Source organism: Glycine max, chromosome 19 (genome assembly GCF_000004515.6).
Source record: "Glycine max cultivar Williams 82 chromosome 19, Glycine_max_v4.0, whole genome shotgun sequence".
In the NCBI taxonomy this organism is placed as follows: domain Eukaryota; kingdom Viridiplantae; phylum Streptophyta; class Magnoliopsida; order Fabales; family Fabaceae; genus Glycine; species Glycine max.
In genome coordinates, this window is record NC_038255.2 from 8,465,861 (window position 1) to 8,492,581 (window position 26,721).

General features: G+C 33.5%; 1 protein-coding gene across 1 annotated transcript; it reads left to right on the forward strand.

Moving 5' to 3' along the window:
- The first annotated feature begins 10,431 nt into the window (after positions 1–10,431).
- Positions 10,432–20,233, forward strand: LOC100781147 (pentatricopeptide repeat-containing protein At4g35850, mitochondrial). The gene is made up of 13 exons (XM_003553241.5): positions 10,432–10,592; positions 10,683–10,836; positions 10,984–11,146; positions 12,073–12,138; positions 12,250–12,347; positions 12,731–12,848; positions 12,937–13,146; positions 15,495–15,571; positions 18,386–18,479; positions 18,753–18,818; positions 18,908–18,985; positions 19,084–19,185; positions 19,770–20,233. The coding sequence occupies exons 1-13, from the start codon at positions 10,568–10,570 to the stop codon at positions 19,869–19,871; spliced, it is 1,353 nt and encodes a 450-aa protein (XP_003553289.1). The 5' UTR covers positions 10,432–10,567; the 3' UTR covers positions 19,872–20,233.
- The last annotated feature ends 6,488 nt before the right edge of the window (positions 20,234–26,721 follow it).

Genomic DNA, 26,721 nt, shown 5'->3' on the forward strand with positions numbered 1-26,721 from the left:
ATATTTCAATATATTTTTATTATAAAAAATAGTTCACTTTAGCAGTTATCATTGTAGCAGGCTAATAACACTTTTTTATATTATTGTTGTCATTTGTTGTTGGAGATGTTTAAATTTCATATTTTAGATATATTGCTTGAATTTTCTTTTGTTAAGACATTATTTATTTTATTGATGTAATTGACTAATTATTGAAATTTTATTTACATTTATGCTAAACTTAATTTGATTGTATTGTATTTTTATTAAAATTGATTTTTTTTTTAAAACTAGGCTCGCGGACCGGTACATTTGACCCGCGAGGCGGGGATGGACCAATTTATTTGGTCTGTGTAAGAAGCGGGGCAGACTAGCCCGGTCCGCTGCCAATGCAGGCTTATGCGAGCGAGCCTTACGCGGGGTGGGCGAGTCCGCTTACCCACCCCTAATTAAACGCCATTTTTATGCTTAACTTATTATGAGTGATTTTATGCTTAATTAGGGATTCAAGAAATGTTTTAATTCTTTACGGGGGGAATGAACGGTTTAATTTTCGGTTTAGTTTTTTTATTTAAAAAATTGTCATAAATAATTGGTGTATATTTTCATTCAACGGAACTGATGATGAGAAACTACTACCAATTCCACATTGCCTTTCCTTTTTGAAGCATAATCCACACCACCTTAATACTGTTGGATCGAGTGGCCTCAAAATAATTAAGAAGGGGGGTTGAATTAATTATTCCTAAACCTTTACTAATTAAAAAATTACTCTTCTAAGGTTTTTACTAAATTGTTAAGAGAATAAGGAGTAGAAGAGAAACTTAACAAAAAGTAAAAACGGAAATTAAATGCACAGCGGAAAGTAAAAGAGTAGGGAAGAAGGAAACAAACACACAAGAGTTTTTATACTTGTTCGGCAACAACTCGTGCCTACATCCAGTCCCCAAGTGACCTGCGGTCCTTGAGATTTCTTTCAACCTTGTAAAAATCCTTTTACAAGCAAAGATCCACAAGGGATGTATCCTCCCTTGTTCTCTTTGAACCTAGTGGATGTACCCTCCACTAGAACTGATCCACAAGAGATGTACCCTCTCTTGTTCTCAGTCAAACCCAAGTAGATGTACTCTTTACTTGTACCACAAAGGATGTACCCTCCAATGTGTTAAGACAAATATCTCAGGCGGTTAAACCTTTGATACTTTGTGAATGGGGATACAAAAGAATTCTCAGGCGGTTAGTCCTTTGAATACTTTTGAATAAGGGAAAAGGAAGAATCAAAATAATTCTCAGACTGTGTCGTTTTGAATTCTTTGACAAGGGAGAAGGGAGACACAAAAGAATTCAAGCAGTTAGTCCTTTGTTCTTTTGGAAAAGGGAGAAGAGAGACACAAAAAGAATTCAGGCGGTTAGTCCTTGGCGAATTCTTTTTGGCAAAGGGAGAAGAGAATGAAACGATGAATGGCACAAGTTTTCAAGGTTTAGAAAACCAGAAAACTTCAGAAAGCTTTTGGTACAAAGAAGAAGAAGAAGTTCAAAGAGATTCAAGGCTTGTAAAGGATTCTATGAAATAAGTGTAAAAGTATTGAATGAATTGGAAAAGATTGATTGATAGAATGAATGATTCAAAATGCAAAACAAAGTCTTGCTTTTATAGACTTTTCATGTCTGGCCAAGAGGACCATTTAGAAGAGTTATAACTTTTAGAAAAACTTAAAACCAATTTGAAAAAGTCAAAAACCTTTTGAAAAGTTACATCTTTTGATTTATTCAGAAACAAACACTGGTAATCGATTACCAAATCAGTGTAATCGATTACACAAAGATTTTGTGTGAAAGGATGTGACTCTTCCCATTTGAATTTGAATTTCAATGTTCAAAAGCACTGGTAATCAATTACCAAAACATTGTAATCGATTACAACTTTTTGAAATTAATTGGAACGTTGTAAATTCAACTTGAAAACTTTTTCAAATCCATTTTGCTACTGGTAATCGATTACAACAATCTGGTAATCGATTACTAGAGAGTAAAAACTCTTTGGTAAACATGTTTTGAGAAAAATCATGTGCTACTCAATTTTTGAGAAAAACTTTTCATACTTATCTTGATTAAGCCTTCTCTTGATTCTTGAATCTTGAGTCTTGAATCTTGATCTTGATTCTTGAGATCTTGAACCTTGAATCTTGATTCTTGACTCTAAACTTTCTTCTTGAGTCTTGAATTCTTCTTGATTCTTATCTTGAACTCTTGAATTGTTCATGATTCACTTGAGTTGTTCTTTGGTTGATCTTTGATTCACTTGAGTTGTTCTTTGATTGATCTTTGAGCTTTTTGTCATCACCTTTGATTCACCATGAAACTTTGTTTCTACAAATACCATCGCTAATCACAATTTAGTTCCAACAATATCAAATCATATATATATATATATATATATATATATATATATATATATATTAAAAATATGAATATCACTATAATATTAAAATGAAAATAAACATCATTAATTTAAAAAAAACATCATACTTAGAGTTATGTTTGACTAAATTAATTGAAAAACTACTTGGAAGCTTAAAAGTTAGTTGGAAGTTGAAAAGCTAGTTGGTAGATGAAAACTGAAAAACTAGTTTATTAAATTAAAAGTATTTAGTAAAACTAGCTATTCAATTAATTAAAAAGTATAAAATGACATAAAAATAATAAAATCATGACTTATTTAAAAAGATAACAAGAAAAATGAATAAATATATAAAGTTAGAAGTTAGAAACTAATATTTTAAAAAATGTTATTTCGATTAATGTTTCAAAAAAATGCTAAAAGTTGAATATGTCAACTGAACATTAAACCAATATCAAGAAAACGTGAGACAAAGAAATTGAGAGTTATAAATAATTTATAATATTCTTTAAGAAAATTCTTTTGAAATAAACATTAAAATACAACAATCCCTCACATATTTCAAAAAAATAAATTACATTTAATAAATAAAAGAAAATTCTTGGGTTAACATGAGATGTAATGCATTGGACCTGATATAGCGAACTATATGAACCAGACCTAGGCTAATAGGACTTAACGCACAGTATAGTTGGTGTCGCAAGCTATATGAACAAAAAACACTTGGCGTATGATAATGGTTTACCAATCACAAAACACCCCCACAGTCTTTGTTGTTATCACTGTGTTACACTTGGCATATGAATATTAAGTCATGCACGTGCCTAATATTCATGAGTGTTCTAGAGATCTAGCTAAGATCTCATGCATGCAACCCCACCTAACACTCATATACATGATTTCATCAAGTGTACGCTACAAATCATACACCACCCATAAGGGATATGAAAATCATAAAAACTTTATAAGAAGTAAAGCTTTCTCAAACATGTAATGTTTACTATAAAATTTATCCTCTCATTAATGCAACTCTAACACTTTCTCACACCCTAGGAAGGGACTAAAAGCAAATTGATAGAAATCAATTTAAGTGTTAGCAGAACTAACAAGTAACTTGTTTTTACCCATATGAACCTTTTTCATGGGATCTCCAATCACAAAGGTTGGGTTACCATCACTTGTTTGCTTTCAAGTGGCTTAAGTCTCATTCCCCTCGATGTTTCTAATATCATATTCCTTCCTAGGGGTTTTATCAAAGGGTCTGTTAAGTTTCCTTCTAACTTCACATAATCTATGAAAATTGTTCCATCTTTTAGCAGTTGCTTAACCACATTATGTCTCAATTGTATATGTCTATTTTTTCCATTGAATGTTTTATTCTTAGCCACAACTATCATTGACTCAGAATCACAATGCATAGATATTGATGAGGTCGGTTTCATTCCCAAAGGAATGTTAGCTAAGAATTTTTTCAACCACTCAGCCTCACTACCATCCATTTTTCGAGCAATAAACTCTGACTCCATTGTTGATCTAGCAATAATAATTTGTCTGGCTTATCTCCATGCTATCATACCACCACCAAGAGTAAACACATAACCACTAGTGGATTTTGTCACATCTGAATCAGAGATCCAGTTAGCATCATTATACCCTTCAAGTACTACGGGAAATCCATTGTATTCAATATCATAATCCATGATACCTCTCAGATATCTCATGAGTCTAGCAAGTGCATCCCAATGGTCCTGATTAGGACTATGGGTATATCTACTTAATCTGCCTATTGCATATGCAATATCAAGTCTAGAAAAGTTCATCAAATGCAGTAAGCTCCCAATGATTTGGGCATATTGAGTTGAGCAATTGGTTCTCCTTTATTTTTCTGTAATTGAGAGTTAGCATCATAAGGGGTACTCGCTGACTTAAAGTCATAATGTTTATACTTCCTAAGAAGTTTCTCAACATAATGCTCTTGGGATAGTAATATACTATCTCCCTTCCTTATAATTTTAACTCCCAAAATAACACTTGTTTCACCCATGTCTTTCATATCAAATTTAGATGCTAAGAAAGATTTAGTTTTAAAAACTATATCATTTCATGTACCAAAGATAAGCATGTCATCCACATACAAGCATATAATAACATGATCATCATTCACAAACTTTGTATACACACATCTATTAGCATCACTACTAGAAAAACCATCAACAAGTAAAGTCTCATTAAACTTTTCATGCCATTGTTTAGACTCTTGTTTTAAACCATATAGGGATTTCAAAAGTTTGCACACTTTGTTCTCTTAACCATCCACCACACACCCCTCAGGTTGAGTCATATATATCTCTTCCTCTAAATCATCATTCAAGAAAGTTGTCTTAACATTCATCTGATGAATCACTAACTTATGGATCGCAACTAAGGCTATCAAAATCCTAATGGAGGAAATCCTTGTAACAGGTGCAAAGGTATAAAAAAAAATCTGTTAGGTTTCTAAGTAAACCTTTTAGCAACCAACCTTGCCTTGTACTTATCTATAGATCCATTAGGGTTATACTTCCTCTTAAAGATCCATTTACATCAAATAGGACTTACACCCTCAGGTAGATCTACTAAAGTCCATGTATTATTCTTTTTAATAGAATCAATCTCAATCCTAATGGCTTGCTCTCAAAGGTTTGCATCTGAAGAACTAATAGTTTCTAAAAAACTTAAGGGGTCATCCTCAATAAGATATGTATAAAAGTTATCTTCAAAAGATTTCTCTGTCCTATGTGTTTTACTTCTCCTCAAATCCTCGCTTATAGGTTCGCTATAGGTTTCCATTAGTTGTTCAAGACTAGAAATAGTACTGGAACTAGCACTGGCCCTTAAAGGGAAAACGTCCTCAAAGAATTTGGCATTCTTAGTCACCATGATGGCGTCGCACTCAATGATATCACTCTTAAGAACTAGAAACCTATAGGCATCACTATGTTCAGCATAACCTATAAACAAGCAATCATAAGTCTTAGATCCTATTTTCCTTTTCTTAGATCAGGTAACATTACTTTGGCTAGGCACCCCCGCACTCAGATATTTTAAATTTGGTTTATATCCTTTCCATATCTCATAAGGGCTCAAACCTGTTTTTTTATGTGAAATTCTATTTTGTAAAAAAACAAGCCGTCAAAAGGGATTCTCCCAAAGGTTGTTAGGAGCAGAGGAACTAACGAGTAAAGCACTCATCATTTCCTTAAGGGTTTTATTTTTCCTTTCAGCTACTCCATTTGACTCAGATGAATATAGTGGGGTTACTTCATGAATTATACCTTCTTTTTCACAAAATTCATTAAACAAAGTGTACTCACCACCCCTATCGGATCTTAGCCTCTTGATTTTTCTATTCAATTGATTTTTAACTTTGACTTTATAAGATAAAAACATATTAAATGTTTCATCTTTGTGTCTAATTAGACAAACTTTAGTATATCTAGAGTAATCATCTATAAAGGTTACAAAATAACTCTTACCTTCTATTGTCATAGTTTGTTTCAAATCAACAAGATCAAAATGAATTAAGCCTAGCAGTTTAGTTTCACGTTGTACAAAAGGACATGATTTCTTAGTTAATTTTGATTCAACACATATTTCGCATTTCATACTTTGTTTATCATGCATATTAATTAAACTTAGTCGTTGCAATTTTATAACATACATTGGATTAGCATGTCCTAATCTAACATGCCATATATCATAAGAATCAATCAAGTAAGTAGAAGAAGATGCATTCTCATTAATATTAATCACTTCACAAACATTGAGTACAAAAAGACCCTGATCACAATAACCCTTCCCCATAAATACATTATTCTTAATCATAACTATTTTATTAGACTCAAAGGATATCTTTACCCTAACCTTTCCCAACAATGCTACAGAAACAAGGTTAACTCTAATAGAGGGAACATGTAGCACATCATCAAAGCCAGTGTTTTCCTAGATGTAAGTTTGAGAAAAACTTTTCCCTTTCCTTGAACCGGAGTAGTTCTCAAATCACCAAGATAAAACTTATTCTTTTCCATTCCCCACAGTAGTGTAGGAGCTAAACATACTCTTATTAGCACAAATGTGGCTGGTAGCCCTAAAGTCTACCACCCATTTGTTCACATTGGTGACAACATTCACTTGAAAAATGACCGCAACAATAATGTCATCTCCTTCAACCAGGTTTGCCCTAGGCTTAAGAGGATTGTCATTTCTTACAACTCTGTACCTGCACTGAGGAGCAAAATGTCCTGACTTCCCACAAAAAAATAGACCTTTTTTCTTGAAAGAAGGATTAGAAGTAGGAGCACATGGGATGGGATTAGAAGGAGCAACACGTGGGTTATTATATTTGTACTTATTCTTGTTATTGTGATCAATTTTGTTGACATACCTCTTATGAAATGGTTTGTCATGTACCGTGTTTGCCTTGTCAGACATTGCTTTGGTCCTTGCTACAACACTTTCCTTCCTATTTGTATCTTCAATGATAATGTAGGTGATAAGGTCTAACAGTGACATATGTTTGTGCCTGTGCTTTAACTGTCGTTTGTAGTCTGTCCAGGACTCCCACAACTTCTCAATCAGGAGTTCAAAAATGAACTCATTAGGCAGAGAGATGTTTCCAGTCTTCAAGTCTTCCAGCAGCTTGTGATATTCGTTGATTTGTACCTTGATGTCTTTTTCTTCGTTCATGGTCCAACAGTAGTACTTAGTGATGATAAATCTTTGTCTGACCATGCCCTCGGCAATGTATTTGAGTATGAGAGAGTCTCATATCTCTTTGGATTCCTTGTAGGAGCAGTAGACATTGAAAAGATCATTAGACAAGACATATAACAAAGTGTGTCAGCATACCTTATTGGCCTGAAACCATTGTTGAAGTTGACTGGCATCAGCAGCAACATCAAATTTGGGAGTGTAAAAAGCGAAGACAACTTCACGCATGTCTAGCTAGGTATGAACGTGTTCTTGCCAACAGTGGAAGTTTTGACCAATGAAGACCTCAATTTTTGAGACGTCAGGCAGCGACTTGGCAAAGGTTGTAGTTGGTGGCATGGGGTTGGAAGCATCGGCATTACTGACAGGTTTTATGGCTTCAACCATGATATAAACATTTTAGATTGTTGTTGTTGAAGTTGAAAATCACGAACACAATTGAACTTCCTGAGGTGTGGCAGACATTGACCTAAAAGGTTTATCCGCGGTGTCCTACACAAACCTCCCAGGATACAACAGGAACGTCTTAACGGAGAACTCACAAAGATAAACAACCTAAGAATAAAGAGGGAGATAGATTGTTAGAAGCAAAGATGAGGAACAACAATATCACTTGATCAAAAAAAATTTCTCACACACACCTATCTTTTCCAATGTTGAAGAATATATATATATATATATATATATATATATATATATATATATATATATATATATATATATGATCAAAGCAAATATTGTTAGTTAACAAAATTTCCAATGTTTGAAAACAAATTATGTTAGTTATCAAAATTGCACCTGACCATTTTAACGTTAAATCATTAACCAAGAGTTTGAATAAGTCAAATGAACATTAAACCGATATCAAGAAACCTGAGACAAAGAAATTGAGAGTTATAAATAATTTATAATATTCTTGAATTAATTTTTTTTTAAAATCTTTTGAAATAAACATTAAAATTACAATAGTTAGTACGTGAATTATGTGAGAATGAGAGATGAAAAGGGTGAGATAGAACCTTGTACTTATAAAGTGGAGTAAGAACTTTGTATCCTTGTTTGTAGGGGCTACATCGGTGGTGTAACAACCCTTGCAAATAATTACTAGCTTGTAGATAATTGTAGCTTATAGATAATGTGTATCTTACAGATAACTGAGTACCTGCCACTTGATAAGGAAGTTGCAACATTACCATTAATATTCAAGAAGTGGTTAGATATAACTTGTAGGGTTTGGCCTGACTGTTAAGGGTTCGTGTTCCTGTGCCATAGCTGACATGGAGGGCTTATGTGTGTGTTGGAGTGTCATGTAACTTGCCACGCTCACTTTGTGGGCCTTGAACAATATAGTTCTTGATGCAATAGCAAGGGTCCAAGAAAAGATCAGTTCAAATTTCAAAGAATCTAATTCTGATGAATTGGATGATTCTTTTGCACCCCCAACAAAGAAACCTCGTCTAGTGTGGAAACAAGAATTGCATCAACAATTTGTCGAGGCTGTTATGCAAATTGCACTTGATAGTATGATTAATTCTTTGCCATTGTTGGTATTGCAACACATGTATAAGGCATAATTATATGATGCTTATAACTAATTTTCTCCCTTGATTATTCTTTAGAGGCAAAGTCAAAAAGGATTATTGAAGCTATGAATATCCTTGGTTTGACAAGAGAGCAAGTAGCTAGTCATTTGCAGGTTAATTTCTTATGCACATTTGTAATTTAGAACAATTCAGATATTAATGTTGGTTCTTTTATGCATGGATAATTAATATTATTGCCATTATGATTGGCAGAAACATGGACATGAGTTGTTGTTGTTGAATACATCTAAAGGAGTGACATTGTAACAGAATGAGAAGACATTGTCAAACAACATAGAATCCAAGAGAAGGGAAGGTGCATATGGAAGGTTTGACTTAACAGCTTTTGGTGATACCAACCATCTTCTCTATGTTGCCCTTCATCTTGAGGAATGAACGAAAGACCAATGGCCTTACTATTCCCTTGCATAACAAAACCCTTCATCTTGAGGAATGAACGGAAGACCAATGGCCTTACTATTCCCTTGCATAACAAAATGTAGCATCGATGTTAATTCAGATTTTTTTATACTATATTGTAAAAATTATGAGTACAGAATTTCACTTTAGACTTATATGTATTTTTATACCATTTTTTGGTAATGAATTTAATTCAGAATTTGACTCAAAAGATTCTCATATTACTTGTTGGTTGGGAGAAACTTGAAAGTACTCTACCGTCTGCATGCACTTTGTAGTGATATCGGATTATCATATAATATATGGATGATGCAGAATATAAGTGTCATAATTGAAGAAGATTACTAGGTGTAAATGGAGATAGATAGAATAGCATGGGATTCTCCAGAATGTGCAGATATTCAATTAGTTGATCTCGGATTGTGTTTCGAAAACTTATTTTCAGTATTTTAAATTATGTTTCGGAAATTTAGTTTTAAACATATAAACCTATTGAATTCCAGAAATTTATTAGAAAAATATTTTCAAAAAAACTAAAGGGTTGTGAATAGAAAAAAGGGTTGCAAAAATATTCCCTGGAGAACTACTATTGGTTCTACCAGAAATGCTAATGGAACTACCCATGTGGGTAGCTTTTTCGTGTTTTTCCAAAATTACCCTTTTGATGGAAACACAGTTTTGTTGCACACTTATACAATGAAATCATATTTTCATTACATATATGGGGTGAAAAAAATAAAACAACGAAAATATGATTTTGTTGTATACTATACAACAATATAATCGTATTTTCATTGTTGGCTCGCCCTAACACAAATTCACCACCATCCCAAATCCATTGACAACAATAATCTTGTCGGATCACCATCCCAAAGCCAAACACAGATTCAACAAAAATGACAAGGGCCATGTTATGCCGCATGGATCTTTACGGTGTTGGTGGTTTGACAACGGTGGGGTGCACGAATCTCGCTGCCACAATCTTAGGTTTGGATGTCGGTGTTGGTGGACAACAAAAGGGGGACGAGGTGGCCAGTGTGACGCAAATCGATAATGCCAATGCTTGGAATTCAACATTATGCATGCAGTCTGGAGGGGTTGGCATGGGGGAGGGGTGGCCCGACGGTTCTAGATTTGGGCTGGGGTTGGGGTAAGAGGAGAAGGGGAGGGGTATAGGGATTTGGTGAGTGGGCAAAATAGGGATTCACATATGTTGGTAGTCTAAATAGCAAATATGGTAGTAGAAATAGTTGTTCCCTTCCCCTAAAGAACACCGAGTCCAGGCCTAGAATTCAGTCAGTCCACCAACAAACCAAAGCCCGAACAAGAAAAACAAAGCAAGAAACAAAAATCCAACAAGGGTTTTAGGAGGAAACAAGAGAAACAGAGTGTTAGTGAGGAACTGTTCTGTTCCGAAGTGATTCATTCCACTGCTATGAAGTTTCTTCAATCTCTCATTGGTATTCTACTTCTTCTTCTTCATTAAAGCATACAAGCACTTCTTTTTTCTATTCACAATCTCAGCTTCTCCTTCTTCTCTTTTTCTATAGCTCAATCCCGTTATGCAGCGCGTGCCGGGTCACTGAATCGGGTCTCGGGGCTCCGATTCTTCTCCGTTTCCACGGAAGAGTATTCCAAGAGAAACTATGCAAACAACGTTGCCGAGTACAACACTGTTTTGGGTTCTCTCACTGCACAAAGAAGGTGTCTCTCTCTCTCTCTCTCTCTGTCCACTTTTTTTGTTTAAAGAAACAAAAAATGGGTTAATTAATTAATGTGAGGCACCCCATTTGATTCAATTTTGCAAAGTTAATTTTTTTTTCATATAGGGTTTATTTGTTTGTTTGGTAGGAATTTCTTGCTGAGGGATGTGTACGATGATATGATGCTTGATGGGGTGAAGCCTACGCGTGACACTTTCCATTCCCTTGCTGTTGGAACCATGAAAGCAGCTAGAATGCAAGATGCTTTCTACTTCGCGGACCAAATGAAAATCATGGGTTTGCTTCCTGATGTATGTACTTTCTTTTCTTTCTTTTTTATTTTTTTTTAGTTTGTTAGTTAGCTTGTATAACTTTCTGTTGTGGGGATGTTTGGAATGATGCTAGTGATAAAGATCATTGAGTGTTATGTTATGTACTTATGCCCCTAAGGCGGAGCGACCCTTTTGCATACTTTTTATTGGGGGGGGGGGGGGGGGGGGGGGGGTAATGATGCTATTGTTAGGGATTATTAAGTGGGGTGCTTGAATTGATATGTTGAAAAATGGGTGGTTAGTGAATTAGGTTGATCACCGGCAGAAAACGATTTCATTAATTGGAAATTCAATTAGGTGCTGACATATAATGAGATTTTGTGTTAGTTCTGCTGCTTTTGCCCTGTTTTTTTCCAATGGGAATGACTGATAATTATACGACAATGTATCATAGTTCTATATCTTGAGTATGTTGTGTTGAACTCATTTTTGGGGAGGTCTCTTCCTACTGTAATAGCTTGTTGAATATGGATAATCTTGAGTGAGAAAGGAAGTTGTCGAGATTCTTTTCTTCTTTGTAATCTTTTCAAGTTTACATGCTTGTGTGGATCCAAAGATGCATTGGTTATTTTTGTTTCATGGTTTCAAGTTAGAAAAATCACTTGTGTTGGTTGAAACTAAATGCAGGCCATTTTGTAATTTACAATGTATATTGTTTTACATACATTTGTGCGTGAAAAGGTGATTGGGGGTATGCATGGTTGCATCGCAGAGGCTATTGGTTTCCTCCCTTAGGAAGTTAACCCTGCTTTAAATAGAGAAGAATATTGTTCTGAATCTGATTTTTTTCTTATTTAGATTAGAACACGTGCCATAAGACCACAAAACGTTTTGACGTGTAATTTGTACATCCTCTTTATAGGTTTTCTAGATCAATGATCAGTTGTCTCATGTTGATGACATAGGTTACTTTATACAACTTTCTGATTTCGACTTGTGGGAAATGCAAGAACTCGAATAAGGCTATTCAGGTACTTATCACTATCGCTTGTAGTCATGCATTTAAATACTACTATTTTAGATGTGTTTAATGATTCCTTCTCTTTAGATGAATGATTTATTTGTTTTCTTTTGAACTGAAGATTTTGGAAGAGATGAAATGCATGGAAGTAAAGCCAAATATACAAACATACATCTGCTTGCTAAATGCTTGTGCTGCTGATGGACGCATAGACCGAGTGTATGCTATAATTCTACTTCTTTTACTATCTAATACTTCACACTATAAATTACCTTTGCCATTAATTCTTCCTTCAAGAACTCCATTGTCTTTTTTTTCACCATGCTTCTTGGTTGTCACTCAGTGCCAAAGGATTGGTACTTTATTTTTCACAATATGTTGTGACATGCCATGCTTAATGACCCAACAAATAAAACCTTGTTGCCTACAATTTATATCCTTTTCTGTTTTTGTCTTTTGAGTAAGATAGGAGAATTCCTACTTCTGGTTATCTGTTTTTTAGCACCCAAGTGTATTTATATCAGCATCATCAAGTCACCTTTTATTTGTTTTTTTTTTTTTTTGGAGTTATTAATTTTAATTATTGAAGCATATTGATCCAGGTATGCAATTGTTCGTGATATGACTGCAGCTGGTCTGGGATTAAATGAGTTCTGCTATGCTGGGCTTATAGTTGCACACAAGAATAAAACACCTCTTCCTGATGATTTTGCTGCAAAAGTACTTATCATATCTATTTTTTGATTTGGCATGTGTCTATGCTGTAACTGTCCAGTATGTTTAAACTTATTATTCTTTGTGGAAAAAGGTTATTGAGTTTGTGGAGAGATCGAAGATGTGGTCTTCTGTTGAAACCAACAGTGCCAATGCTGAGAATGTGATGATGGGTGTTTCAGATGAGGAGTTATACAGCTTACCAACAGCAGAATATGCTCATAGGCGTGGAGGATTTGTAGTTAGACAATTTACAGCATATCATACTGCATTTCATGCTGCTGCAGACCTCAAAAATGTTGAGGTAACATGTCTATCAGAATTTTGATGCTATTGTTAAATGATTCTTCTTGCTATGCTTCTGATTTATTCTTCTGATGCCATCTGTTTATCTGTGATATGAAATCCTTCAACCATATGAGTTTGAGATGTTGGGTTAAATTATCAGCATAAATATTGTGGAAATTGGTTGCAAGTGATATAGGAATCTGGACATCATTTAAAGTTTAATGAAGATCATGACATGATATTTTGATATCCATTTTCCTGGTTAATATTGTATGTTTCTTTTAAACAATATTTACCCACTTCATTTTGGTGGACTTATGCCCAGCAAGAAAAAATGGTATGATGTTATTTTCTGCTAAACTAGGATGTGCACATTAATCTTCCTTTTTTATGGAAACCCTTATAAAAGTTCTTTATTGCTTTTACTCTGTACTGACCAAAAATTAGATATTCAACGAACAGTGATGTGACTTAATGTAACCAATAGATTATATTGTTTTATAGTTTCCCTTTGGACACCAATAAGCTCAGTTAAATATTGCCACTACCCACCATACTAATATGAGCTAGGTCAATTGCATAGTTACTATCAGGAGTTAGGTGAGGTGGGGATTGGAAACAGTTAATCATCCAAGGTAGTTGAATCTGGATACAAATTGTGAGTTATAAAACCCATTTTCCGAATCACGAATTGAATCGTAAGATTCATGATCAATAATAAAACATAACTCTAAGAGCAATTTAACATAAAGAAACATATAAAAATCAATATATATATTAATTATTAAGTTAAATAGTTAACAAAGTGGCATATAAGCTTTAAATTAACTTTTTAGTTCCCAAAATATCTTGATTAAAGAATATTTATTTAAATTTTATTTGGAAATAAATCTTTATTATAATGAATCTAGATTTTATTTTTCTCTCTATATTTTGATTAAAAGAGATAAGAAAGTCCTATATGAACACAAGGGTCCAACAGAATAAAAGAATTATAAAGGCCCAATAAATAACTGACAGCTCAAAGTTGAAAGTCAGGGGTATTTGTATTGGAACTAAAATGCAAGAGTTCCCAACTTTAGAAAAAAGAACACAGAACACTGCCGTTTAGTTTTAGGCTATGGGTCATCTTTCTTCTCGAGACACTAACAGCAAAGCGCACAGAACCTGTAGATATGCAGTGCAGCATGATTTGGTTGCTCCGGCAGTGGCGGCATGATGGCATTTGGACGGCAAGGCACCACAACCCGCTGCATAAGAATCACACAATTGACGCAAAATTCAGACAAAAACGATACAACTCACAATTCGTATTGCCAAGCTGAAGAATCGCATCGTATCGTGAATCGTATAATACTAATAACCACGTAATCATCTATTAAATTTGAAATAGACATCATAGATATCAGGTGTCTTTTGCCTTAATATTCTGGTATGCTCTGTAAATGAATGTGGTTTAAATTACTTTTAATGAAATTCCCTACCTGTGAACTATGTCATATTTTTTATTTTTTATTTTTGGGAGGGGGGGGGGGGGGTGGAATTATGGAAAGAGACATTCAGGTAAAAGGAATTGACATTCTAGATGAGGTTTGTTGTTTTATATTCTACATATCAATAATGAATGTCTATGAAGGCTTTATGGAGCTGTGTGTATGCTACAAACTACTTCACTTAGCTTGGAGTTTGTTTAGCCTTTTTAGTTTATTTATTGTATATATTATGTGATGGAGAAAGCTGCAATTTGCTGAAATTTATATTTTATTTACATAATATATTGTACAACTTCAACATTTAAATTTGATCATTAGTTCTGTGTATGTTCTTTAGAGATTTATATTTTTAGATGTAAGGAAAAAAATTAATAAGAGCAATTTCTGGTTGGCTGTTGAAGCATTTTTTTTTCTAACAATTTAGTTATTGAAGGGATTGTATCACAGCTGAATATCTTATTTGATTTTTTTTTTCATAAAGTAACCTGTCCCCTACCATCCTGTGTCATTCAACTTTGATCAGATTTTGGGCTACAAATTGCAGGTTTGTTTGTGACAAAATGTGCCATTTTAATGTGGTGGTGGTCAAACTAAGTAGAGTCCAGCTTGAAAATAAAGGCTTAGGAAATCTTCAATAATTGAATTTGATCACCTTCTCTTGTCACTTTGATATTTTCCATTATTATTCTTCACTTCTGGTTTGTGATGCCTCAACACGTGGATTCTTTCTCTGCCCACCTGAACTGCTTGACATTTTTTGTTTTTATTTCCTATTCAAAATGGATTTTTTTTTCACACTTGTTGGTTTCTACTTTTTTCTTGTTTTAAACCATCTTTTAATATATGCATGTTTGCTATCTAATCGTGGCAGTTGACGGACACACTTTTGGAAATGCTGAACAAGCAGGGGAAAACTCCTGATATCTTTATTCTGATGCAAGTAATTAGGTAATCAATTACTTGTTTTTAGTTTCTATGGTTTGTCTTATTCAGATAACTTGACAACATGCGTACTACCAAATAATAGCTTTTCATTGGTAAGTAAATTAAGCAAGCCCATGAGCTGGATTTTATGCTTCCTTCAATTTAGATGCTAAATATATTAATCACTGGTGCATTTATTAATCAATTTTATTTCTATAGTTTGCCTTTGGTGCATGTCAATGTCATCATTGAGGTTTTTATGTGTCTTGATGCTGTCAGTGGTTTATGGTGTTGAAGCAAGTAGCCATTTATTAAAGAAGAAAAAAATGCTAAATTTAATATTGACGCCTGTAGAAACTAAATAAAATTACTTATTAGTTTATATAAAAAAATTTCTCATATAATTAGTTTTTCAAGAAAATTATATTATCATAAACTATAAAGGACACGTTAGCGTTGCAGACTGCAGACTCAAATATATAAATGCTGAAAATCAAAGAACAAAAAAGTCACCAAACAATCAGACGAAAATAACAATGTCATTAGAGAGAATAACTACAGTCTCAAAATTTTAATTGGTAATGACCATTGGCCTCCTTAATCTTACTTCTCATCCTCCTCCCTTATGGCATTTGCTTCTCCCTATTGCTACCAACTAATGGACATTCCTAAGTCTTCATTAGCTCATGTTTCTTCATCACTACCAAAACTTAAATCTTCAATATCAGTACTACAAGCAGCAGTTCCTTTCTCTTTGCCTTGCTTTTTTTGACACTATTTTGCTGCAACATCACTGTCCATTTGACATCTTTTGGCTAAAGAGATGCTGTTGTGAGTTGTGATATAAATGTAACTTTTTCACTGAAATAAAACACAACAATAATTTTAATATTCTCTTTCTTACAACAGTTTATACCTCTATCTTGGATCTGTCCTAATGTCCTATTTAGTTTTGCCAAAGCTAAGGATCCTCCAGTTGTCATGGCCCCTAATTGAGGGGAAGGGAATCAAATTATACACACACACACACTGATGCAGAGAAAATTATTGAATAGGTATTTTCCTCTTGGGTAGCTCCTTTCCTTACCCTTTCTGGGAAGCAGCTACTTGTGTGGATAATGAATGGTATTTGACCATTTCAATCAGATGGAAGTTAAAACTCCATAGGAAAGTAGGTTTTCTTTTATATGTAGTTAACATGTAAATAATTACTTTGAATATATTGCTTCTTTTGAAGGATGCTTTTAGGTAGATAAGGGATTTCTTTTGCAATATAATTTAGTTCTTTAAAACAAAATCAAAAATCTTTATTGAATATACCCCCTCTGTCCCTAAATATAAGACTCTTTGAACTAATTCACACCCTTTAAGAAAGTTGGTTAATATAGTTAGTAGCATTAAATTTGTTAACAAATTGTATTGTTTTGCCAAAATTACCCTTAAGTTTATTAGGACTCTTAATCTTTCTCTTTCCACTTAATTGCTTTCACACCTAATTAATTAATGTGTGCTAGTCTTCTTATCCAATCCTTATAAGAGAGATAATGTATTTATCTTTTAAATATATAGTACTTATTGTAAAGTAATAAAGGGTATCTAGGTCAATAAATAATTAATACAAAAGACAACTTGAAAATAGTCTTATAAAAAGGTACAAATAAAATTGAAAAAATACTCTTATATTTAGGGACGGAGAGAGTATAATATTTTTAAATTATAAAATTTTACTAATTAGTGAACATTTAGCATTCTATGGTTTATTCATTTTCCAACATTCAAAACTTTTCAATTGAATTGTTATAGAACACCTAGTTTTTTCTAATATTATTTCTTGTCATGCATTTAACAAACTTCTTTAATGCGTGAATTACACATTCTTTGGTCATTTAATGCTTTCTGGTGTATGGGATGTAATTTAAGATTAAGCTATCAAGAGCAGGCATTGTAGATTTTGGTCTTCTAATTTTTCTTGGCATTCTTCTAAGTTCTAAAGGAGGTTGGTTAATGAGAAGCTTTTGTACATTGGAATATAAAGGAGAGTTTCATGAATACCACAGGCAATATGTTTAAGAAATGGAATATCTCAAAAAGGAAGACATGTATAATTTAAATAATTAGTCAAGTACATAATAGTGAATGATTGATAAGGTTACTAAATGAATATGTTTTGCCAAGCCTGCAATTTTAAAATGACTAATGTGGTGACCCACAAACCTATGTTTTCCAATCACTCAGTAAGCAACAGTGCCAATTACTAATAAGGCACCATCACTCCCTAGGGCCTAATGTCAGTCAAGCAGATGTCATGCTTTAAATTCTTCTTGTTACATCTGCAGGATTTGCTTAACAATTGATATAATTCCCAGTGCTAGATATGAAACTATTAAGTTGCACATTGTTTTGGAGTCTTGTTATGTTTGTAATCTAATCAGGCTATGTTTTTACTAGATATACTACACTAATACTGGAGCTTGATTATTATTACTATAATAAAAGCACTTGGTTGATTTAGAATATTTTACAAAATTTGTTCTTCTTTTCTTCCTTTTTCCCTTTAATTTCTACAAAACAACTTCACTGAACCTGCCCAATTGGAGGGTGCTGCTAATAGTAAGTAGATTATGAATTGCTTGTAAAAAGGCATGGATGTAACCATCAAACTTGCTCTACTTTATTGCAGTATGGTTGGTGAAGGAAGTGAATGCGGTTTCAATTTGAACTTTTTTTGGCTGTAGACTGGATCCTTCTTTCTTCATTCTGTTTTATGTGACTAGTATTTGTTTTCCTATTGCATTTGTCAAAAAAATCAGTTTTTCTATGTTTACCATTATTATGCAGGTGCTATTGTCATGCAGGAGATATTGAGCGTGGTCTTCAAAATTTTGAGAACCACCTAAGGCAGGACAGGTCTGTTCCTGCAGAACTTTTTGTGGTGAGTTTTGGTCATACGGTTTCAATACCAAATCTTGTAGTTCAATGGATAAGTACCCTTTTGGCAGTGGTGTGGCTTGTTTGGGTGTGCAAGAATTTTATTATTCTCTCTAATTTCTACTTGTTTTCCTGTCTTGCATCTAACATATAGACATGGTATGTGTGGCTGACAATTTGTATCCCCCCTACCTCTTTGAACTCTGCTGCTTAATGAATTTTTTAAAACAATTTGTATAAAATGCATATTGAGTTATACTAACCAACTCGACTGCAGACTCTTGCAGAAGGGGCAATGGTTGGGTACACTGAAAAAGGAATGCAAATGGCTCAAGATATTCTGGTAGGTCATCATAGCTACATCATCAACTTCATTACAATGAGATTTATATAATCTGTTTAAAGACTTAAAATTTAATTTTGTAAATGTAGGTAAGGATGAACGAGAGAAACATTTTTTTGAATAACAAATTGGGAAGTGAGCTCCTATTTACAGCTGCGGGAGAAAAGGTATGAAACTATATCTCGTTACGTGATTGATACAAAGTTTATATTTGTTGCCCTGGATTTTAAAAGTGTATTATTTTTTCTTATTTCTTAAATGGTAGACTGGGGGATATATCACTGCTAACTACATATGGGACTTGATGCAAGCTCGTGGAATTACCCCTTCGTTTCCTGCAGTAGAAGCATATTACCAAGGCTTAAAAGTGAGTTATTTGCCTCAATAATGCATCATGTTTTTTTATGTGCTTTGAAATATTTTCTCTTGATAGTGATAGTTTTTATATTCATATTTGTGGTAAAAATTTATGAATCTTACATTGAAGAGGTTGCAAATTCTCTTATCTCAATTGGAGATGATAATTAATGAGTTTAATTTTGATCCACTATCACTAACCTTTTTGTACTACAGTCCAATCTTTTTTGTTAGATTGCTTTGTTTAACTTCTGATTTAATTACATTGCTATCATGATCAAACTCCTTTAATAGTGTGGCAATTCAAGGTTTGATGGTGTAATTACACTAACCACGGATCAAAACTAAACGCATATGGTTGGAAAAGTGTTTCATCTTTTTGCATGGAAGTACAATAAGTTTTCGTTTCTATGTTCTCCAAATGACTCTATAGTTTGAAATGCTTGTATTGTATTTGAATTTGAATAAATGAAAAACTACACTCTAGGATATGAGGCTTAGTTTTCTAATGGTCACATGTCATTATCATCTAGTCAAACTATCTTCCCATTGAGTGCACCCTTGATGTTCACTGTTTTGTGTGTGGAATTGCAGGATCGAGAGATACCTGAAGATGATCCTAGACTTGTATTGGTTTCTAGAATACACAAAAACCTTAGCGTGAGATTCGGGAACAGGACGAACATAAATTTATAGAGATTTAGGCTCTTCCCTTATTGTTAAGAATTCTGCTAGCTGCTTATGAGTTTGCTATTTTGAATCAAGAATCCATAAGTTACCTGAATTATTTGTTTGATTCATGTATGGCATGGTACGTAGAATCCATGTATTCACACAGGGTTTTGCTGTTGTCCAGAGTAAGTTTAACTAAGTGTTGGTATTTTAGGAGATTATGTAGAGCATTTTATACCTTTTCCCACCATTTGATGGTTTATGTTTCTTTTCTTTCTTTCTTTTTTCTTTTTTGAAATAAGTATTTGTTTCAGAGTGTGAATACATGAGGTAGCATTGATGTGAAGTTATTTCAATGTCAATGAGGAATACGTTGTTATTTGTAATTTACACTAATCTCTTTTAATTGTTGACTTAACACGGCTATCACCTCAAGGAGGAATAAGTCGTGTGGTTTTTGTATATACATGTTTACTAATTAGATTATATTGAGCCGCAATATATGTGAGGCAAGTTAAACAAAAAAGACTATTTTGTAGAAAATTAGTCAATGATGTCCTTCCATGAATTCACCTATACAAGCCGTAGCTAAAGTATAAAAAATCAGAGCTTGAATACCCACTTGCGAATAATGCAAGGAGTGTGACAGGTATAGGAAGTGCTAAAGAAACAAGAAACACTACTAATTCTTCAGTCAATATATTTTTGAAAAGTCAAAAACTTTTCAATATTATGGTGTACTGTGTACGTTTATATGCAAAAGATTTTTTCTTTTTGTTCTTTCTGTTCCTTGTTTTAGGTCTTGTAGTTCAATTGTTTTAATCGAAAGGACATGCTTTCAATTTTTTTTATGAAACATAGACAAGGATTAATTTTTGTTCTTTCTGTTTCTTGGTTTAGGTCTTGTATTTCAATTGTTTTAATGGAAATGACATGCTTTCAATTACCAACTGTAAATAGTCAAATGATGGAATTGTTTTAAAAAATTTACAAATTGATCAAATCAAAATGTAGATATACAAAATATTGAAACAGATATTATTATTGAATATTGCAAATTGTGTAGAAACAGGTATTATTATTGAATATTGCAAATTGTGTAGATACAAAGTAGGCTTAATGATGATTTTGGTCTATATAATATATTATGTATGGTTATTGTTTTTGTCTCAAAAAAATTTCTACTTTCGATCTTGTTAAGAAAAATTGTTTTAATTTTAGTCTTTTATGCTAGGTCACTTTTGAGTGATGGACAAACTTGATATTCCTTAAACTAAAGGGATTAAAATGAACTATTTTTTTTAGATTTATATCAAAACTTTATAGTTTTTTAGAGACTATAACTAAAGGCTAAAATGGAAGGAAAAAAATTAATAGAGACAAATTATTAAAATCTAACAAATGTATATATTATTATAAGGACTAAACTTATTCTTCTCAGAAAAAAAGGGACTAAACTTATTTTGAGCCTAATATACGTGTAACATTATTCTACTATCTGAAATTTAGAATTATCATGGAAAGCCACGTGAAATTACAGCTACTCGATATTATATGCCCCAACAACACAATATGGTGCATGTTGTATAAATTGTAATAATATATATATTTCACAAGTCTTATAGTTTATGTGGCAATGTGTTACCTGGCTAAGTGTTATTCAAATGCTTCGAAACTTTAAAGTTTATTTGTTTTTGAAATCAATGTATACTGAGTGGAGCTTTTCGGAAGTTTATCTTAAGTTTAAAAATCTCTTTGACCGAATCTTTTGCTATCTTTATTGTGTTAGAAAAAAAATTGTTTAAACCATAAGAATTCCAAGCTTCCCCTCCAAGTATTTAAGTTGGAATAACCCCACAAGTATTATTCTAATAAAATATGATTTCTGTTGTTCTTCTACCTTTGCCTTATTTAAACTGTTAAATCCTGAAGGATTTTTGCGCTACACAAATAAACCCTTAAGGTCAATGTTACTCCACAAGTCTAAGACTATTGTTCTCTTTGTTGGGTTTTTTATCGTTGTTGTTTCTAGTATCGGGTTGTTGCTCCAACTTTTTCCAACAGTACATACAAATAGAAAATTAGCACGAAGAACCTTGCATCTGTAACTGCACACTGATGATGATATACGAGCAAAACAAATATCCACGGGTAGGAGGACTACTTTTACAAACTTTTTCCCTAAAAAGTCTGTTTGTAAAGAAATTCTTGGGGGGTCTATTTTTAAGGATGTTTCGTCAGTGCCAATGGCGAAACACCCTATTTCGCCAAGACCAGCAGCGGTACAAAGGGTTCCGCCAGCACCACCAGCGACACAGCACTGTGTCAGCTTGGGCGAAACACACTCATGCAGAGTGCCACCAACCCACTTGGCGAAACGTCCATGCATTCATGCCTTCCTTCCCATGCATGGATGCATGTCATGCATCACATGGGTGCCGCCAGCCTGGCTGGCAAAACGCGTGCAATGGGTTCTGCCAACCCCATTGGCGAAACACGTGCCAGCCAGTTTTTCCAGCTTTTTTTGCTTCAACGTAGCTACATGCAGAAGCTTTTTCAAAAGTTTCAGGAGGTGTAGGATGTGCAGGAAAAATTAGACACATACTCGAAAAACTCCAAAGGAGGCAATTTCTAGTAACTAAGTAACTAATTTCCAGTCAGTAAAATTTCCACTTCCAGTAAGCAAGAAAACTAGAAAAATCTTCTGGGGTGCCTTTATTCTTCAGCAGCATGCTCTTATATAAACAACAAAAAGGGGGAGAGGGTGGAGGAGTTGATAAATTTGAATGAAACAAGCTAGGCTTACAAATTCTGAAAATGCTACATGCTTTAATAGTAAAACCTTCTGAAGAGTGCAGGCTATTGATTTAGTACATCTAGAGTCAGTCTAGGACTCACGGGTTTTTCTGACCCTCTTGGCTTCATCAACTTCATTTTTCATGTTGGTAATATATAAAAAGTAAAGTCATTAAATAAAAATTGGGGAGTTGGCATTTTTATTCTTTTTTATTTGTTATGGGTTGTAAGCTACCTTGCTTATGTTATGAATGTGCATTTTTTACTAGTTTGGTGACTTATTATTACTATTAAAAGTAATTCATAGATACATAAAAAATATCTTTCTTGCTACAACTTGTTTTCTTGTGTTGCTTTTTAATTAAAACTTGATTTCCAAAATTAATGTTTATATTTAATATAAAATGATTATGTTAATTAATGAGATAAAACATTTAATTAAGAGTTTAATTCTCACATAAATTATCTTATTTATTATAAATGATCAAACTAACTATACAAAATTTATATTTCAAAAAAAGCAGCTTCTGAAAATGGAAGGGGGCACCTATGGTGGAAATGGAAGGGGGCATGCAACGTGCCTGGAATGCATGCATGAATGCGTGGAAAAAAATAAATACTTCTGAAAAGGGAAGGAGAAAAAGGAATGGGGCACTCATGGTGTATGCATGGTATGCATGCATGTATGGAAATGGAAGGGAGTGTGTTTCACCAATGGTACTGGCGAAACAAACTGGACATGTGAACCTGACACCACAACTACAACTGTGTCGCTGGTGGTGCTGGCGGAACCCCTCGGTGTCGCTGCTGCTCCTAGCGAAATAAGGCGTTTCGTCATTGGCACTGGCGAAACACCCTTAAAAATAGACCCCCCCAAGAATTTCTTTACAAACAGACCCCTTTAGGGAAAAAGTTTGTAAAAGTAGCCCTCCTATGTCATTTTGCCATTCTAAGCCTTGGAATTTTCTCTTTTAGGCTTGGTGTGTTGGTCAAATCTGCATGCTCATCTTCTATACGGTCGTATCCTTAGACTCATTTTTTAAGCATAATTTACACTAAACTTTTTGTCAATGGCAATAATTAAGCTTACCTATGTGTTAGCACAAGAAATTAAAAGATTGATTCAAGAAGTTGAGAATTATCAGGCTAAAGAAATGTTCCTTCATTAGGTTAATGAATGAATACTTCATATTACATTTATAAGGGTTGTGAAACTTTTCTTATTTATTATTTGTTGTTGTAATGATGTTTACTTCCAACATGCTTACTTATGTTAGTAAGTAATGTTCTTATTGGTGGGTTTTATGGTTGCTTTTAATTTAGGCAAAACTGCACTCTCTAATGTGAATGGTTGTATGTCTTTTGATAGCATCATATATGGGTATCATGATGAGTTGTCACTTTTTATATATTTGCACTTAAATATGAATGAAAACATGAAAAATAATATGTATGTGCACCAAATACAAAAATTGTTCTACTCTCTCATCTTCTTCTCTACTCTTTATGATTTATGTTCATTGTTGTCTTAATTTACCTTGTGGTATCTAGAGCTTTATCTTATAGGTTATGGGTATGAAAAAATTGAAAGGAGAGATTAAACACTTGTGAGTGAAGTGAGAGATCAAAATGGCTTAGGGATCAAAATATGGTGAATCAAATGCGACTATATGGTAAGTTGTAGATGACAACAAGGTGGTTGAAAAGATGTTGATCAGCCTACCCCAAAAAATTGAAGCCAAAGTTTTCGCTATTGAAGAATCATGTGAATTGTGATCTCAAGAAACTAACTATTTCTGAGATAGTGAGCAAGTTGCATGCTCAAGAACAAAAAATTCCTATGAGGATGGATGACAATACTAAAGGTGTTTTTTCAAGCAAGACATAATGGGAAGCCACCTGGTCGAAAAAATCAAAAGAAGAAAAGTTATAAATGGATGGCGGTAAAAAATGGATAGGAGTTTCAACTGAATCTGAAGCAAGGGGAAATTTTCCTCTTTGCACTACATGCAAAAGGACAAATCACTTGTCTAAAGATTGTTGTAATAAGGGGAAGTCTTAAATTCAATGTAACAACTGCAACAAGTGGAGACACATAGAGAGGTATTGTCGTTTTAAGTAGAATAAATTTCACCCACAAACTACACATCAAGTTAACTTCACTAATGAATAATCTGAAGTTGGAGAAAACTTGCTTATGGATTCTCAAGCATGTATTTCAAGTTCAAAAGATGTATGGTATGTTGATAGTGGGTGCACAAACCACATGGCAAGGGACTCAAGTCTCTTCACCTGTTTAGAAAAGGCTCTTAAAACAAAAGTCAAGCTTGGAAATGGAGAAACTGCTCAAGTTGAAAGAAGAGATATTGTTTCTTTCACACTATTAAAGGTCCTAAATTTATTCATGTTGTTTTGTTTATTCTAGTCTTGGATCAAAATTTGCTTAGTGTTGCTCAGTTAATAAAGAAAGGATATTCACCCTTATTTAAAAATAATGGTTGCATCATATTGGATTCAAATGATTATGAAGTTATTAATGTTGAAATGTGTGATAATGTTTTTCCAATCAATTTGAATCAAGTGAAACAAGTTGCACTTGTTTCTAAGCATGATGATTCTACATTATGGCACAAAAGGTATGATCATTTTAATATGGATGCATTGAAGTTTTTGTAAACTTGTCATATGATGAGAGACATGCCTATGATGGGTTATTTTGATGATTTATGTGATCCTTCTCCATTAGGGAAAATGCACAGAAAGTCTTTTCCAGCAACAAATGTTACACAAGGCAAAGAGCAAGTTAGAGCTTATTCACATTGATTTGTGTGGTCCTATGAGCATACATTCTCTTAACCAAAACAAGTATTTCATCTTGTTTACTGATGATTTTACAAGAATGACATATATATTTTGTCAAGCAAAGCTCAAACTTTTAATGTCTTTAAAAAGTTTAGAGCTATGGTGGAGTCTCAAAGTGGTTGTAAGATTAAAGTGTTGAGATCAGATAATGGCAAGAAATATACCTCCAAAGAATTCAACATGTTTTGTGAAAATATGAGCATTATTCATGAATTGACAATGACTTACACTCTTGAACAAAATGGTATTTTTTAGGGAAAAAATAGAACAATGATGGAAATGGCAAAATGTTTGATTGCAAAAAAAAAAAAGCTACCAAAGAGCTTTTGGGCAGAAACTATTTATACAACAATGTATCTCTTGAATAGGCTACCAACAAGAGTTGTTCGGTTGAAAACACCAACTGAAGCATGGATAGCTATGTTCATATTGTAGCAGTTAAAAGATCCAAATTCAATGACAAAGGTGAAATGAAGATTTTCTTAGGCTATGCTACACGCTCTCAAGATTATAGAGTCTACAATTCGAAATCAAACAAATTGTGATCAACCAGGATGTTCTGTTTAATGAAAATGCATACAAGGATTGAAAGAATAATGAAGTTTAAAGAATAACAATGTACAAATGATGATAAAATTTAGATTGATGAATCTAATTCCTCAGTGTTGGAAACAAAGTCTTTGGCTAAAATTTATAAGAAATGTAGATTTGTTGTGCATGAGCCTTCTTGTTTTGAAGAGACTTCAATGCAAAAAGAATGGAATGATACAATGAAGGAGGAGAAGATTATAAATAACAAAAATGGGATTTGAGAACTTACTTCAAGGCCCAAGGACAAAGCATATGATTGGTGTGAAGTGGGTTTATAGAACCAAGTTACATCCAAATGGTTTTGTTCACAAACATAAAGTTAGACTAGTTGTGAAGGGATATTCCCAAATGACTAGAGTTGATTATGGTGATACATTTGCGCTTGTTGCTAAGCATGAAACAAATAGATTAATTGTTGTTTTATCCACTCAATGTGGATGGAGAATCTTTCACCTAGATGTCAAATTAGCTTTTCTAAATGGAGTTTTGGAGGAAGAAATTTATGTTAAACAGTCTATTGGTTTTATTGTTGAAAGTCATGAAGACAAAGTTTATAGGCTTCACAAAGTCTTGTATAGGCTGAAACAAGCTCCAAGAGCTTGGTACAACATAATTGGTTCACACT

Bases quoted from the DNA above. Each gene is read 5' to 3' on its own strand.
- LOC100781147 (XM_003553241.5), top strand. From the start codon at position 10,568: ATGAAGTTTCTTCAATCTCTCATTG. The intron at 10,593-10,682 runs GTATTCTACTTC...CTTTTTCTATAG, and splicing joins GTTTCTTCAATCTCTCATTG to CTCAATCCCGTTATGCAGCG. The intron at 15,572-18,385 runs GTAATCAATTAC...ATTATTATGCAG, and splicing joins ATTCTGATGCAAGTAATTAG to GTGCTATTGTCATGCAGGAG.